The 18,290-nt window shown below is 43.3% G+C and overlaps 1 protein-coding gene across 1 annotated transcript in view; it reads right to left on the minus strand.

Moving 5' to 3' along the window:
* Positions 1-1,795: 1,795 nt before the first annotated feature.
* Positions 1,796-18,290, minus strand: part of LOC140731860 (cytochrome P450 2J2-like) — a 40,452-nt gene continuing 23,957 nt past the window's right edge. Inside the window, exons 4-9 of the mRNA XM_073053781.1 lie at positions 17,916-18,076; positions 11,031-11,204; positions 10,145-10,286; positions 9,561-9,748; positions 2,436-2,577; positions 1,796-2,018 (exon numbers count right to left, since the gene is read on the minus strand). Coding sequence (XP_072909882.1) covers positions 1,837-2,018; positions 2,436-2,577; positions 9,561-9,748; positions 10,145-10,286; positions 11,031-11,204; positions 17,916-18,076 — 989 coding nt within the window. The 3' untranslated portion in view covers positions 1,796-1,836. The remainder of the gene's footprint in view (positions 2,019-2,435; positions 2,578-9,560; positions 9,749-10,144; positions 10,287-11,030; positions 11,205-17,915; positions 18,077-18,290) is intronic.

The following is an 18,290-nucleotide window of genomic DNA, read 5'->3' on the forward strand; positions in this document are numbered from 1 at the left end:
TGCCAACACATCCTTTCTTAAATAAGGGGTCCAGAACTGCTCACAATACTCCCAGTGTGGATACACCAATACACTAATGCTTTTATATTCAAGTCCTCTTGAAGTGAATGCTAACATTGCATTAGCTTACCTTACTACCAACTCATCCTGCAAGCTAATGTTTAGGAAATCCTGATCCACAGCAACTAGAATGAATTATCTACCCAATGGCTGCTCAGAACACTCAACCAACACAAATCCTGCTTCACTATTAGCAAAAAGAAGAACCATCTTCAGTGATTTTTCCCCAAATCTTGGAAGATGGTTCCTGCTGAACCAGAGTTTGGATGCCAGAAGCTGTGGGGTCTTGCTCTGGAGCATCACACAAAATATAACCATGAAAGTACGTTTGGAATACTGTGCATCAGTAAGGATTTCACTCTTAAAAAATAATTACTACCTTGTTCACTTTCTAGTTCAAGAGTATCACTCCCTGTTTCTTCTGCATAAATTATATCTTGTGATGATAATGAGTGTGTCCATTCTGAAGTAAAGACCTTAAGTCTCATAGAAATCAGACAGCACCCTCACGTCAGGGAGATTATACTGCATCATTCTATAATGCAAAGAATAATTAACTACTTTATCTCTTTTCTGAAGGATTGTAGCTGCCAATAATTACTCTTTTGAGTGATGAGATCCCCCCTCCCAACTAATGAAGACATGGTTTCAGCTACCAAAAAAGATTAAACAAGCAGAACACATTTATTTTGAGGAGTAATTGTAATAGAGATTATGGATCGATAAAGGATTTCCAAACATAAGCATAATTCTTCACAAACTAGATGAGTTGCAGATGAGTAAGTTGTCTGTCAATGAAAGACTGGTCTGCGAAGAGATCCCTCTCAGATCAAGGATGAGGAATGGTCACTACACTTTCATGTTTGTAACGCCACTCCTTTGCTGCCTTCTAATGTTTATATTGGGGTTTTTTTTGCCCGTCATCTAGTGATGCCCACATCTACATTTGTTAATTTCAGAACTACATCCATCAGGATGGACTGTAGGAGCCTCAGTTTAACACAATAACAGGGAACCATGGTAGTGAAGTGGTTAGCACAATGTTATTACAGCTCAGGATGTTCTGGAGTTTGGACCTCATTTCCGGTCTCTTTCTGTAAGGAATTGCTGTATGGCCTCCCCCATGGAAAGTGTGGGTTTCTCCGGATCCAAAGACATACCCTGTTGGGTAGGATAATGGGTTATTGTAAATGTGATTAGGTTAGGGTTAATTGAGTTTGTCAGTGGTTGCTGTGGATCGAAAAGCTGGAAAGGCCTACTCCATGCTGTATAAATAAAGAAGTATTGTTTCTTCTGATTAGGTCATAGTCCCAATTAATTCAATGATAGGTTTCCTAACCTTGGACAGGATTGTTTCTCAAGAGGACTGGTAAATTAGTACTAGTTAATGATTAACAATAAAGATCTTTAATAAAAAAATCAGCATTTTGAATTTGAGTTTAGCAAAAAGCCCCCTGACCCCAGATAGGGAATATCCTTCCCTAAAGCAAACACGAGGAAATCTGCAGATGCTGGAAATTCAAGCAACACACACAAAATGCTGGTGGAACACAGCAGGCCAGGCAGCATCTATAAGGAGAAGCACTGTCGACGTTTCGGGCCGAGACCCTTCGTCAGGACTAACTGAAAGGAAAGAAAGTAAGAGATTTGAAAGTTTTCTATCTTTCCTTTCAGTTAGTCCTGATGAAGGGTCTCGGCCGGAAACATCGACAGTGCTCTCCTTATAGATGCTGCCTGGCCTGCTTTGTTCCACCAGCATTTTGTGAATATCCATCCCTATCTGGTTTTAACACAGAGCCGATATGGCAGTGGGCAGAGAGTAATTCCAAATCGAGCCTCCTTGCAGCTTGGTCTTGGCTCATTTTCTGGGAGAAACAACGTGAATCTTTGGAGCATGGATGTGAAGAAGATGAAGAGCTCCGTCTTTGCCAGTTGCTCCCCCAAACACACACGATGACCTGTAGGGTGCAGGACAAGACAGGTTAGTATCACAGAAAAAGACTGAGAATCACTGCAGGGTCACGCTGAACAAAAACGACTACCTATATAGTCTCGAAGTCCGAATATAATTCTGCCTTATCCAACCCCATCTCATCTCTTAGAAAAGTAGTACACTTCCAGACTTTATCATAGTTAAACAAATGTTTATTCTATTCATTGTAGTTAGTTAATGCATGAAGTTCTCTTTCAGCACTGGGGTGGCAGGAAAGGCTTTAGGGAGTTAACTTAAATTTAGAAGTTAATGAAGAGAGTGCTACAAATGCAGGAATCAGCCAGCAGCCTCCCTCTCCAGAGCACGGGAGATTGAAGCTTGGATATCCACAACCACAGCTGCAAACGTTGGTACATTTGATGATCCACAAACCCTACATTACCTGCCGAGAATGGGATGAAAGTTTCTGGCCTCACAAACTTCCCATCGGAATCCAGGAAGTGTCCTGGATTAAACTGATGTGGAGTCAACCAAATATCTTCATCAAACAAGGCAGAGGAAATGTTTGGAATAATCATTGTTCCCTAAATATTAATCAAAGAGATACATTAGGGAAACATTAGTAACAGACCCACAGAGCATTGAAGAGAATTATATTCTGGTCTTTGGACTGAGATCTATGCCTTGTAGCCCAGCGATTGTAAGTCATCATAGACAGAAGATATTCAATCTAATTCCACAATACGCTTCACCTTCACTACTACTATGTTGGCAATGTTTTGAGAGGTTTGTTGGCTCAAAGTGAATAGAGCAATCTTCACTCAGAATGTCATAAAGCACAGAAAATAGGCCCTTCAGCCCAACTGACCTGTACTAACCGAGTTTCTCATCTGAACTAGTCCCATTCATCCACATTTGGCCCAAATCCCTCTGAACTTTTTCCTATCCATGTACCTCTCCAAGTGCCAGTCATCTATACATCACAGTGATCTGCATTACAGCTTAATTTCTCCAGAAATGAGGATAATTTCCAAGCAAATGCACTGATTTCATCATCACCTGCCCAGTGACTTCTTTAGGACCATGTCTATGAGAACAATAGTCTGTCTAGAGCCAGATCCCACTGTTGCAGACAGTGAGCCTGGACCAAGAGGCCAGCAAGGTCACTTTGGACAGAGGATCAGGTCGCATCTCATCGTCTATTGGTCATAGGAAAACGGGTTGAGTTTATTCAACCTATTCTCATAAGGCATGCTCCCCAGTCCTTGTAAACCCCCTTTCTATGGTTTCCACGTCCTTCCTGTAGTGAGGTGAACAGAACTGAGCACAGTACTCCAAGTAGGGTGTGACCAGGGTCCTACATAGTTGCAACATTGCCTCTGGGCATTCTAAACTCTGTCCCATGATTGATGAAGGCCAATGCACCATATGCCTTCTTAACCACAAGGTCAACCTGAGCAGCAGCTTTGAGTGTCCTATGGACTCCGACCCCAAGATCCCGCTGATCCTCCACACTGCCAAGAGTCTTACCATTAATACTATCGTAAGGGGGTTTCTTCTTTTTCTTTGTTACTGCGTATGTTAATCAAAATGGCTTCTTTCTTTTGTTAAAAGTAGGAATGCTTCTTCGTTATGATAAGTGCTTTTCTCGCAGTTTTGTTCGGGTTAAAATGACCGATAATGAGAATTATATTCATTTGTTAACCAATTGGGATTAATGTTATTCTCTCTCTTCTGGGTCTGTAAGCTATTGTTGGTGGGCTTTTGGGGAGTCGGCGCAAGGGGTTGAGAGAGAGAGGACGCGATGCTGTAAGCTGGGTGATGAAACAGACCCCGAGCGGGGGTCCGAGGCCAGGAGGTTCGGCGAGGAGAGGAGACGAAGACAGACGTGCCGGGGGTGCTCGGTTGATCATTTTGGGTGGTCCTGAGCTGCGAGTCGAGGAGGTCTGAGGGGATCGAATGGTGGCAAGAAGAATTTGATATTTGAGCTCCCAACGGTTGTGCACGAAGTGGTTTGGACTTTGATAAGTTTTGGTGCCTTTTCTTTATTTCATATATACTTTTATACTTTTCATATATATTTTATATTCCTTCATATGTACTGTATCATTATTAATCACTTAGTTCTAGTAATCTCTATAAAGTGTAATCATTTAATTGCATATGGTGTACTGTCTGTTACTTGGCGGGGTTCGGATATCACACAGCATCCACACAAGCTGATTATCCAGTCTGGCGGGGCTGAAGGCTGCTCCCCCTAGACGGAAGCGAGTTGAGCGAGTCTGAGGCTAGCCAGGGGGCTACACTATATTCTGTCATCACATTTCACCTGCCAAAATGAACTACCTCACACTTATCTGGTTTGAACTCCATCTGCCACTTCTCTGCCCATTTTTGTATCCTATCAATGTTCCGCTGTAATCTCTGACAGCCCTCCACACTATCCACAACACCTTCAGCCTTTGTCTCATCACACTTACTAACCCATCCATTTACTAACTTCTACATCCAGGTCATTTATAAAAATCACGAAGAGTAAGGGTCCCAGAACAGATCCCTAAGGCACACCACTGGCGACCGACCTCCATGCAGAAAATCACCCGTCTACAACCACTCTTTGCCTTCTGTGGGTAAACAGGTTCTGGATCCACAAAACAATTTCTCCTTGGATCCCATGCCTCCTTACTTTCTCAATAAGCCTTGCATAGGGTACCTTGTCAAATGCCTTGCTGAAATCCATTTACAGTCGGCCCTCCTTATCCGCGGGGGATTGGTTCCGGGGCCCCCCGTGGTTACCAAAATTTGCGGATGCTCAATTCCCTTATTTAACATGTATCAGTTCTGTGGTCTTTAGGGCCCAGCGGAACCCCGGACTTTATTTAACATGTTTCCGTGCGGTGGACATTTGGACCTAGCGGCGCAGCTCTGAATCCGCAGTGTTTCTGTTCTTGAAAATAATCATAATTGCGATTGAAAATAAGGTGGAAGTAATTAAGCGATCAGAAAGAGGTGAAATGCCATCGGTCATTGGTAAAGCGTTAGGCTACAGTCGGTCAACGAACGGAACAATTTTAATGGAACATGTGAAAGGCTCTACCCCGATGAAAGTTACAATTAATACTAAGCAACGCAGTGGTTAAATTATTGAAATATGTATGTTTCTTAAGTGGTTCATATGCATAGAAAGGTAAAATATGTACTATATACTAAGAAAAACGTTTGACTGACGCTAATTAATACCGGATGTACCTGTTCCGACTTCAAATCCGACTTACAGAAAAACTCAGGAATGGAACTCATTCATAACCCGGGGACTGCCTGTACTTCTAAGTCATTTCTAGATTACTTATAATACCTAATACAATGTAAATGCTATGTAAATAGTTATTAGACTGTATTGTTTAGGGAATAATGACAAGAAAAAAATAGTCTGTACATGCTCAAGCAACGAGTGCTGCAGAGAGAACTTTCGGGATTTCCCGATCCGAGGTTCGTTGAATGCGCGCATACGGAATCCGCGGATAAGGAGGGCCGACTGTATCTACTACTCCACCATCATCAATGTGTTTAGTCACATCCTCAATAAATTCAATCAGGTTCATAAGACATGACCTGCTTTTCACAAAGCCATGCTGACAATTCCTAATCATATTATGCCTCTCCAAATGTTCATAAATTCTGCCTCTCAGGATCTTCTCCATTAACTTAGCAACCACTGAAGTAAGACTCACTGGTCTATAATTTCCTGGGCTATCTCTACTCTCTTTCTTAAATAAGGGAACAACATCCACAACCCTCCAATCCTCCGGAACCTATTCCGTCCCCATCAATAATGCAAGGAGCATTGCCAGAGGCTCAGCAATCTCCTCCCTCACCTCCCACAGTAGCCTGGGATACATCTCATCTGGTCCCAGTGACTTATCCAACTTGATGCTTTCCAAAAGCTCCAGCTTTTGAAGTAATAGCTCCTGCACATCTTCTTTCTTAATATCTGCACGCACAAGCTTTTCAGTCCGCTGTAAGTCATCCCTACAATCGCCAAGATCCTTTTCCGTAGTGAATACTGGAACAAAGTACACATTAAGGACCTCTTCTTTCTCCTCCAGTTCCATGCACACTTTTCCATTGTCACACTTGATTGGTCCTATTCTCTCACATCTTATCCTCATGCTCTTAACATACTTGTAGAATGCCTTGGGGTTTTCCTCAGTCCTGTCTGCCAAGACCTTCGCATGGCCCCTTCTGGCTCTCCTAATTTCATTCTTAAGCTTCTTCCTGCTAGCCTTATAATCTTCCAGCTCTCCATCGTTACCTAGATTTTTGAACCTTTTGTAAGCTCTTCTTTTCTTCTTGACTACATTTACAACAGCCTTTGTACACCATGGTTCCTATACCCTACCATTCTTTCCCTGTCTCATTGGAATATGCCTATGCAGAACTCCAGAGAAAGAGCCCCTGAACATTTGCCACATTTCTTCCATACTTTTCCCTGAGAACATCTGTTTCCAATTTATGCTTCCAAGTTCCTGCCTGATAGCCTCATATTTCCCCTTACTATCAGCTTTCCTAACTTGTCTGTTCCTATCCCTCTGCAATGCTATGATAAAGAAGATAGAGTTGTGATCACTATCTCCAGAATGCTCTCCCACTGAAAGATCTGACACCTGACCAGGTTCATTTCCCAATACCGGATCAAGTACAGCCTCTCCTCTTGTAGGCTTATCTACATATTGCGTCAAGAAACATTCCTGAACACACTTAACAAACTCCACCCCATCTAAACCCCTCACTCTAGGGAGATGCCAATCTATATTTTGGAAATTAAAATCTCCCACCACCACAACCCTGTTATGATTACACCTTTCCAGAATCTGTCTCCTATCTCCTCCTCGATGTCCCTGTTAACATTGGGTGGTCTATAAAAAACACCAGGTAGAGTTATTGACCCCTTTCACCCATAGAGATTCGTAGACAATCCTTCCATGGCTTTCTCCTTTTCTGCAGCCGTGACACTATCTCTGATCGACAGTGCCACGCCCTCACCTCTTTTGCGTCCCATTCTGAAACATCTGAAGCCTAGCACTCGAAGTAACTATTCCTGCCCCTGAGCCATCCAAGTCTCTGTAATGGCCACAATATCATAGCTCCAAGTACTGATCCACGCTCTAAGCTCATCGCTTTATTCATCATACTCCTTTCATTAAAATAGACACATCTCAATCCATCGGTCTGAGCACGTCCCTTCTCTATCGCCTGCCTATCCTCCCTCATACACTGTCTCCAAGCTTTCTCTATTTGTGAGCCAACCACCTCTTCCTCCTGCTCTTTAGTTAGGTTCACACCCCCCAGCAATCCTAGTTTAAACCTATGGCCTTAGGAAACCTCCCTGCCAATATATTGGTCCCGCTGGGATCCAAGTGCAACCCGTCCTTTTTGTACAGGTCACTCCTGCCCCAAAAGAGGTCCCAATGATCCAGAAATCTGAATCCCTGCCCCCTGCTCCAATCCCTCAGCCACGCATTTATCCTCCACCTCACTCTATTCCTACACTCACTGTCTGTGGCACAGGCAGTAATCTGAGATTACTACCTTTGTGGTCCTGCTTCTCTACTTCCTTCCTAACTCCCTGTAGTCTGCTTTCAGGACCTCTTCCCTTTTCCTGCTTATGTCATGGGTACCAATATGTACCATGACCTCTGGCTGTTCTCCTTCCCGCTTCAGGATATCTTGAACGCGATCTGAAACATCCTGGACCCTGACACCTGGGAGGCAAACTACCATCCGTGCTTCTTTCCTGTGTCCACAGAATCGCCTGTCTGACCCCCTAACTATAGAGTCCACTATCACTGCTGCCATCCTCTTCCTTTCCCTACCCTTCTGAGCCACAGGGCCAGACTCCATACCAGATGCACAGCCACTGTTGCTTCCCCCAGGTAGGCCGTCTCCCCCAACAGTACTCAAGCAGGAGTACTTATTATCAAGGGGGACAGCCACAGGGGTGCTCTCTAGACTCTGACTCCTGCCCTTTCCTCTCCTGACTGTTACCCACTTATCTGTCTCCCCAGGCCCCGGTGTGACTACCTGCCTATAGCTCCTCTCTATCACCTCCTCACTCTCCCTGACCAGACGAAGGTCATCGAACTGCATCTCCAGTTCCCTAACACGGTCCCTAAGGAGCTGCAGCTCGATGCACCTGGTGCAGATGTGACCGTCGGGGAGGCTGGGAGTCTCCCGGACCTCCCACATCTAACACTAAGCACAAAACATAGGCCTCACACACATACTTCCTGTCTGTATTCTACACAGGCAACCTACCTCACCTCAAAGCGTTATCGCCTAAGCCCCGTTGAGCCAAAGCCTTCCTACTCTGTCTCCCTCTACTCCGTCACCCGCTCCTCTGACCCCGCTCTATAAAGCTGTCTCCTTTTAAACTCTTCTCGCTGTTCTCACTGCCTGGAGGAGTAGTGGGGTTCCTAACTAGACAGGCTAAGAGAAGTGAGATCAGAACACCAGCTGGGGAAGGGGAAAGTTGTACATGATCCAGAGGGAGTAAATGGGATTTCCAGTGAGCAAGTGGGAGATCCAGAATGAAATATGGAATAAAAATGTTTACTGACGAACATAAGGATGCAGGAAAATAGGAGTGGGAGGAGGCCACTCACTCTCTCAAGCCTTCTCTGCCATTCAGTTTGATTGTGACAGATCGACCCCAGGTCTTATCTCACCTCCTGCACAAATTCCTTGATTATCTCGATTATTTCCAATATTTAACTATCCCCAACTGAAAGTGAAGACTGGAATCTGTCCAACACTGTCCAACAAGCCTCCAGAAGCTCATTTATGGGGATTAAATTCGATCCTCCATTCGCTTCCCACCTTAGCAACTCATCAGCCTGACGCTGTGACCTGTGATGCTGCTGTAAGGTGAGAGGGAGAAGGGTTAAAGGGGATCTGCAGGGGACATTTATCACCGTATCTGGAATAAACTGCCAGAGGCAGGAACTGTAATTACATTTGAGAGACCTTTTGCCAGTTAGTTGAATGGATAGGATTAGAGGGTATGGCATTTGTATTGCCTCATTATTTACTTTTGCACTTATATATTTTGTAAGTTGTAGTATTGTTTTTGTCTTCCACTGCCACAGAACAACAAACTTCACAGTATATGTCAGTGATTATGGACCTTAAACTGAAGTACCTCTCCCACACTGCTGACTCGTCCCGTCATTACGTATGGGTGCTGTTTCTGCTTACTGGGAAAGTGTCTTTGAGGGCTGATGTTCTCGTGGGGTTGATGTATAGCAGAGTGGATATCATTCCTCTTAGTGGGTTGTGTGCCTTGTGAAATAGTTCTCATTTTACTGCATAGTTCTAGGTGAACCACACACAGATACTTTTCAGGTACTTCACAATAACCTCACAATTGTTTGTAGAAACTCCTGCGGGCATTATTTCCCACTTTGCACACCAACAACATCTGAAGCCCAATTTTTAGGTAACTGCTTTCAGATCATTCAGAGAATTGAAGGTCAGAAAGGGAACGATTAAGATTAACTCCAGATTGTACCTTTGGGATGGTGTAACCCATGACCGTGGTATCTCTGTATGTTTCATGCGGCAGTGAGATTGGAACAATATTCCCTAAGCGTTGTGTTTCATGGATAACAGCGTTAGTGAATGGCATTTCCTCCCGGTCTTCCAACCTTGGCCTTCGACCCTTCCCAATCACTCTGTCAATCTCCTCGTGAACCCGAGCTGCAGGAACAAAACAAGAACAGTTTTCAAGCTTTGACTGAAAGGAGGAACTCATGTTTTACTCATATCTTTCATCCACTCAAAAATCCCAATGTGTCCTATTACTAAAGGAAACTTTGGCAATGTCATCACTGTTGTATGTTAGGAAGTGCAGCAACCAATCCATATGTAGAAAAGTCATAGAAATGCCAGGTGAGTAGCACTTAAACAATGGGTTTTCATTAACTTAGAGATTCAAATCCTGTTGTTAATATTTGGATCTTTAGCCTGAAAATTAATAGTTTTACTAATAATGTTCTTCACCCTCTCTGATACTGTTGCACCCTTTCTCCACACCTTCCATTCACACCAATGCACGGCTGGTAATGGGCCTGGCAGAGACGTTGTTCTACTTACACTGCACATCTGGATGTAACACCATGAAGAGCAAGCCCCAGCTTAGGGTGGTGGACGTGGTCTCTGTACCTGCAGCAAAGAGGCTTAGTAATGTCCCAATCATCTTGTTCTCCAGGAAGCTTGTGTTCGGTGTGTTCCTCACCTAAGATGCAGTTAGGGAAAGTGGTGTTAATGTATAGAACTGAAGGATTATTTTGTAGGAGTAGTGCTGAAGTCAGTCAACCTGCTTTAAAGAGTTTAACATCGTGGTGACGTATCAATGAACGTGCAATTCTGGTCAGGAATCTCTAGGAAAGGAGGGAGAGCTACAAGGAGAGGTTGGATAGGCTTCCCAGATAACAGGATGCTAAGGGGTGATATTATAGAGGTTTAACAGGGCATTGATAAGGCAGATAGTCACAATGCTCCCCCCAGAGTTAGGAGCATAAAACTAGGGGACATTGGTTTAAGATGAGAGGGGAAAATTTGCAAGAGATTTTCCACGCAAAGGATAGTGAGAATATAGAACGATCTGCCAGAGGTGGGTGGAATTACAACATTATTTGGAAGTATAAGGAAGGAAAGGAATAAGGGATTGGGATTAGCAGAGTTGGGCATCTCGATCAGAATGGGTGAGTTGAGCATAGAGGCAGCCTCCGTACTGTCGGACTCTGAAAGGTGAGAAAGTCCTGGGGAGCTCACAAGGAGGATTTCTTGTGGGTTTTCAGCCACAAAGTTTAGACAAGTGAGAACCTGAGGAAAGCTGATGTGGTCTTGCTACCTAAACAAGTACTGAGTGTGGGATGCTGCAGTGACGTTTCCTGCAAAGGACCAACAATGGGAGAAAGGTGGGAAATACAAGGACACAAAACACTGCCTCTCGGATGCTTCAGTAATCACCACCTACCTTCTCCTGTTGTGTTAAGAAAGCATCAATAAAGTCCCTGGTATAATTTGGATCCCATGTTTCCTTATGACTTGTGATTATTTCTTGCAAAAATTGCGCTATTTTGTCCTGATTTTGAAATATTTTATTTTGCGGTCCTGGGAGGTAATACAGGAAGGGGAATGCATTCACCAACTGCAACAGAGACAGAGTTAGAAATTAAATACATCCTCTTCAGCTCTCTGACCTTTCTTAAAATAATGAACAGAAATTTCAATTTTGACAGAAATACAGAATCAAGGCAGGGTAAGATGAGCTGGATTGGGGAAGCCAGATACAATCATCTATCTGACTATTTGAAAAACTGATAGCTTTGCCTCTAGCTGATTCTCACAACCCCTCTACATTCACTGGGCCCCAGTTCCCATCATCCCTTTGACTCTTTGGGGCCCCAGGTTTTACCACCCCCTGATACTTTGGGACCCCAAGTCACACCACCCCCTGATACTCTGCAGCCCCAGGTCTCACTGCCCCCCGCCTCCTCGCCCCCCGATGCATTGCTGCCCAGGTTCCACGCTTCATTCCACACACAGAAGCTCCAAAATCCTCCGTGTCTGTTAAACTCACTGGAGCCCAGATTCATTTTCTCCCTTAAAGCACAAATCACAAGAGACTGCAGTTGCTGGAGTACGGACTGAAGAACAAACTGCTGCGGGAGCTCAGCACGTCATGCAGCATCGGTGGAGGCAAATGGACAGTTGAGGTTTCCAGTCGTGACCTTCAGCTAAATTCAGCAAATGTCAGTGGATAGTTTGCCTCCCGAAGTGGAGACGGAGGAGCAAAGAAAAGGTAGAGAGGTGTGGGAAATAGTTCCAGTTAACTTGAGGCAGGCTGTAAGTTGGTAGGAAAGTTGAAGTTAACAAGTTCTGCATAGGTGCAGGAAACAAACCGATGCAGTTGTTAACATAACAGAGAAAGAATTGGGTGGAGGTGCTTTGTGAAGTGTCTCGACTTGAAATATCAGTTTTCAATATCAATATCTGTCTCCACAGATGCTGCCTGGCCCACAGGGTTCATTTAACAGCCTTTTGTTCCCTTGAAGCTCTTCCTCAGTTCTGAAGCAGGGTCTCGGTCCAAAACTTTGACTGTTTATTCACTTCCATACATGCTGCCTGACCTGCTGAGTCCCTCCAGCTTTATGTGTGTATTGCTTTACTGAATCCACTTCCTGCTCTCAGACAGACAGACATACTTTATTGATCCCGAGGGAAATTGGGTTTTGTTACAGCCGTGCCAACCAAGAATAGTGTAGAAATATAGCAATATAAAACCATAAATAATTAAATAATAATAAGATAATCATGACAAGTGGAAGTAAGTTCAGGACCAGCCTATTGGCTCAGGGTGTCTGACACTCTGAGGGAGGAGTTGTAAAGTTTGATGGCCACGGGCAGGAATGACTTCCTATGACACTCAATGTTACATCTCGGTGGAATGAGTCTCTGGCTGAATGTACTCCTGTGCCTAACTGTGCCTCTCCCTTTAATCTTCACTGGACAAGTTATTGTGCCACATTTATTTTTTGCAATACCCAAAGACTGGGAAAACCAATTAATCTGGCACCAAAGTCCCAGTGTGAGAGATGAAGGGAACTTTCTGAAAGTACAGCATCTTACCTCTGTGCTTGCCTGGCAATATTTGTTGTATCTAGCTTAGGACGGTACAAACTTTGACCAACTGTCCAAAGGGTGAGTGCAAGTGGTGACCAGCAGTGTGGACATTAAACTGAAATCTCCCACAATATTTGTGTCAATCGGCAGAATACAGGCAGCTTGGGAGACGGCTCATTGAGGCAGCTGACGACAATCTTACTACAACAGTCCGGTGCTTCCCCTGGAGGGAGGATCCAGCTTTGAGTGACAGTTGGCACATCTAAAAAAAAAGGACTGTTATTCAGTATACATTGAAAATGCCATGCTGCCTGTCCAAGTGACTGGAGCCCAAATGGATAAACATAAAGAAAAATCCGGAAATGGGACGGGGTGGGTGGGTCCCATCAGCAAATCCAGCTCAGGGAGAAGGTCAGAGTAGATAAGGCTCCAACACCTCCAGTATGTGGAGAAAATGAAGCTTCAATTGACAGACAGAAACAACAGCAATGTTGGGAGAGGGATATCTCGTGTGTGGTTTGATATTGAGACCCTACACTTGGACTGAAAGATTGAAGAGAAAAGGCTGGTAAAAGAGATGAAAGGATGGTGTGGAGCAAGAGCGGGCAAATGTGAGGTGGATTTAGGTGAGGCATGTGGGTTTGGGGTGGTGAACGCAGATGGAGGAATAGGAAGTGGAGGTAACCCCCTTCATACAGTTTCTTTCCCTTCCTCCAACCAGTCCAACTACCCACATCTCGGGTCCTCTCCTCTTCTCCCTCACTTGACTCTCCCATCAGATTCAATTATCTGTCACCTCCACTTCTCACCTCCCAGCCTCTGTGGCTATTCCTACTCTTCCCTCCTCCAGCTACCTACCTCACCATACTTCGATCTTTTCAGTGATGAGACTGATTTGAAATTTCCTACAACTGACAGCCATCTTCACAAAAACAAACTAACCCAGAGGCTTTACTAACTGACATCCATTTCATTGCCAACTATCTAAATATTAACTACAATCATCAATCTAATAATGAATTGCAACATGTTCCTTTCAGCTACCAAGTTTTACGACCTTTTTAAAATACATTAATTTGCTAACATGGATGAATTTATTACCATATAACAATTACAGCACGGAAACAGGCCATCTCGGCCCTTCTAGTCCATGCCGAATGCTTACTGTCACCTAGTCCCACCGACCTGCACTCAGCCCATAACCCTCCATTCCTTTCCTGTCCATATACCTATCCATTTTTACTTTAAATGACAATACCGAACTTGCCTCTGCCACTTCTACTGGAAGCTCGTTCCACACAGCTACCAGTCTCTGAGTAAGGAAGTTCCCCTTCGTGTTACCCCTAAACATTTGCCCCTTAACCCTCAACTCATGTCCTCTTGTTTGAATCTCCCCTACTCTCAATGGAAAAAGCCCATCCACGTCAATTCTATCTATCCCCCTCATAATTTTAAATACCTCTATCAAGTCCCCCCCTCAACCTTCTACATTCCAAAGAATAAAGAGCTAACTTGTTCAACCTTTCTCTGTAACTTAGGTGCTGAAACCAGGTAACATTCTACTAAATCTTCTTTGTACTCTCTCTATTTCGTTGACATCTTTCCTATAATTCGGTGACCAGAACTCTACACAATACTCCAAATTTAGCCTCACCAATACCTTGTACAATTTTAACATTACATCCCAGCTCCTATTCTCAATGCTCTGATTTATAAAGGCCAGCATACCAAAAGCTTTCTTCACCACCCTATCCACATGAGATTCCACCTTCAGGGAACTATGCACCATTATTCCAAGATCACTCTGTTCGACTGCATTCCTCAATGCCCTACCATTTACCATGTATGTCCTATTTTGATTATTCCTACCAAAATGTAGCACCTCACACTTATCAGCATTAAACTTCATCTGCCATCTTTCAGCCCACTCTTCTAACTGGCCAAAATCTCTCCGTAAGCTTTGAAAACCTACTTCATTATCCATAACGCCACCTATCTTTGTATCATCTGCATACTTACTAATCCAATTTACCACCCCATCATCCAGATCATTAATGTATATGACAGATATCTGAGGCACACCACTAATCACTGGCCTCCAACCTGACACGTTATCCACCACTACTCTCTGGCATCTCCCATCCAGCCACTGTTGAATCCATTTTACTACTTCAATATTAACACCTAAAGATTGAACCTTCCTAACTAACCTTCAGTGCGGAACCTTGTCAAGGGCCTAACTGAAGTCCATATAGACAACATCCACTGCTTTACCCTCATCAACTTCCCTAGTAACCTCTTCAAAAAATTCAATAAGATCTGTCAAAACATGACCTTCCACACACAAATCCATGTTGACTGTTCCTAATCAGACCCTGTCTATCCAGATAATTATATATACCATCTCTAAGAGTACTTTCCATTAATTTACCCACCACAGACATCAAACTTGTAGGCCTATAATTGCTAGGTTTACTCTTAGAACCCTTTTTAAAGAATGGAACAACGTGACCAATACACCAATCCTCTGGCACCATCCCCGTTTCTAATGACAATTGAAATATTTCTGTCAGAGCCTCTGCTACTTCTACACTAACTTCCCTCAAGGTCCTGGGGAATATCCTGTCACGACCCAGAGATTTATCCACTTTTATATTCCTTAAAAGCGCCAGTACTTCCTCCTCTTTAATCGTCATAGTTTCCATAACTTCCCTACTTATTTCCCTTACTTTACACAATTCAATATCCTTCTCCTCAGTGAATACCGAAGAAAAGAAGTTGTTCAAAATCTCCCCCATCTCTCTTGGCTCCACACATAGCTGTCCACTCTGATTCTCTAAGGGACCAATTTTATCCCTCACTATCCTTTTGCTATTAAACTGTAGAAACCCTTTGGATTTATTTTCACCTTACTTACCAAAGCTACCCCGCATCTTCTTTTAGCTTTTCTAATTTCTTTCTTAAGATTCTTCTTACATTCTTTATATTCCTCGAGCACCTCATCTGCTCCATGCTGCCTATATTTATTGTAGGTCTCTCTCTTTTTCTGAAACAAGTTCCAATATCCCTTCAAAACCATGGCTCTCTCAAACTTTTAACCTTTCCTTTCAACCTAACAGGAACAAAAAAATTCTGTACCCTCAAAATTTCACCTTTAAGTGACCTCCATTTCCCTATTACATCCTTCCCATAAAACAAATTGTCCCAATCCACTCCTTCTAAATCCTTTTGCATCTCCTAAAAGTTAGCCTTTCTCTAATCAAAAATCTCAACCCTGGGTCCAGTCCTATCCTTTTCCATAATTGTATTGAAACTAATCACTGGACCCAAAGTGCTGCACAACACGTACCTCCGTCACCTGACATATCTCATTCCCTAACAGGAGATCAAAACATTGCACATTCTCTAGTTGGTATCTCTATGCATTGCTGCAAAAAACTATCCTGCACACAATTTACAAACTCCAAACCATCCAGCCCTTTTACAGAATGGGCTTCCCAGTCTATGTGTGGAAAATTAAAATCTCCCACAATCACAACGCTGTGCTTACTACAAATATCTGCTACCTACTTACAAATTTGCACATTAACACAAGTAACTCATTGCCTCATTAGAATTATAAAGGTCAAATTTTAAATGATTTACTGAATTTCTTTATTCAGAATAAATATTAAGATTGTCTGAATATCATTAAGATACACAGGGTTGTCACAATAATTCCACAGACAGTGACACATTTCTCACACTCTGATCTCAAACTGCTGCTGCCTTGTATATGTTTGGGCTTCAATATATCAGCTTTTTGGATGTTTCTTGAGCGCTCGATCAAGTAATTAAGGGCAAGAGGCCTACAACAGTAACTACCACATGTTAGTGGCAGCAGTACTTTCTTTATCTGAGGCAGAATCATTTCCTCGTTTTTGTCCCGCACCCCACGATCTGGACTGGATTATACCTGGACTGCTTTCACTGGAGCATCAGAAGCTGAGAGGAGAACTGACTGAAGTTTATAAAATTATGAGCAGATATGAGATTATGAGTATGTTTTCCTAGGGTAAAGATGTTGAAGGGCATGTATCTAAGTTGAGAGGAGGAAAAGTTTAAAGATGTGCAGGATATGTTTAGTTTACAAAGAGTGGAGGGAGCCTGGAATGAACTGCTGGGGGAGGTGGGGGGGCAGTGTGGATCTGTTCCTTTGCCAAACTGTTCTAAGTGTTCTATGTGTGCCAAGCAAACTGTTCTCCTCTTTTGATGGGTGCCAGTTTGGAAGCTAGCCCCCCTGCTTGTAGTGCAGGTATCTTCTGAAAGCTGAACCTGAGAGAAGCTCACCCCAGATAATTTGTGTTATCACCATCGTTCCCAACCCAACACCTTCAGGACACAGTAATGCATTTCTTCATTCCCCTCAGCTGTGAGCAGCACAAGTACAAGGACTGAGTCTCTTTACTCAGAAACCCAATTCTAACCCTGTTGTCTTTCCTTTAAGGTATCCCTTCCTGACATCTGCTCTATTTTCACCACTTGCTAATATTTCACAAGATATCTGTCCTCAGAACTTTGGAAAACTCAAAGTAAAATCTCCAGATGCTAGACATCTGAAATAAAAACAGAAAATGCTGGAAACATTCAGCAGGCCAGGGTACTTTCAGAAAAGTAGACTTTGTCCTGAGCTTAGAGTTGTGAAAGAGAGAAAACTTTAGTTTAAAATTGCAGATTGCAGAAATGATGTATGTACAGGTGGATCAATCGGGCAAAAGGAATAAGGTGAACTTGTCAACTGATGGTTTTATTGACTGTCATCGAAGCCAACTGATTATCAAGAATGGAGAGAGATGGAGAGAGACAGAGGGAGGAACATGTACAAATAGGAAATGTCCAGCGTATCAGACAGTGTTAGTGGTGTCAGAGAGAAAAATCATAAGTTTAGTCTTCCAATCTGAACAATCTGTCTGTGGTCTCCAACACTGATACATCAGCTTAAGGAATATCACCTCAATTTCCATCCAGACCTGTTCCAACCTTCTGGAACCAACATCAAGGACAACAGTTTCAGATAACTTGCTTCTTCTGTTTGTATCAGAACTGGTGGGCTCAGCTGCTGGTTGTCCACCTGCATTAATGACTCAGTTCTTCTCTCTGCACTACTACAGACCGATGGAAATTTGAAGCTGACTAATAAGGCAGAAGCCTACACTGTCCACAAGGGTTTGTTCTTTATTGAATGAACAGTCCTTACCTGACCCCAAAATGCACCTTCCAACACAAAGTTTTCTTCAAGTATGTGCAAAAGTCTACGGAGCTTCTTATCACTGTATTCAAAGCGCTCACCGAAGACAATTGAGCAGATGATATTCGAGCTCGCATAAGTTAAATGGAAACGTGGATCAAAAGGGAGACCTGAACAAATGATAAGAAATTAGTTTTTTCAGCCTCTTTCAATTTTTGCAATCTCCACCATTTTCTCCTGCACTATAACTCACTGGGAACTGTTCTTCTGCCCAATTCCCAGAGCCTTCTGCCATTTTCTTTATTATAACATGAGCTGCACCTTCCACTGCCTCAGTTCTATATTCACTTGGGCTACAGGAGAATCAAGAGTTAAGGGGATGCC

This window comes from Hemitrygon akajei, chromosome 8, assembly GCF_048418815.1.
Source record: "Hemitrygon akajei chromosome 8, sHemAka1.3, whole genome shotgun sequence".
Classification (NCBI taxonomy): domain Eukaryota; kingdom Metazoa; phylum Chordata; class Chondrichthyes; order Myliobatiformes; family Dasyatidae; genus Hemitrygon; species Hemitrygon akajei.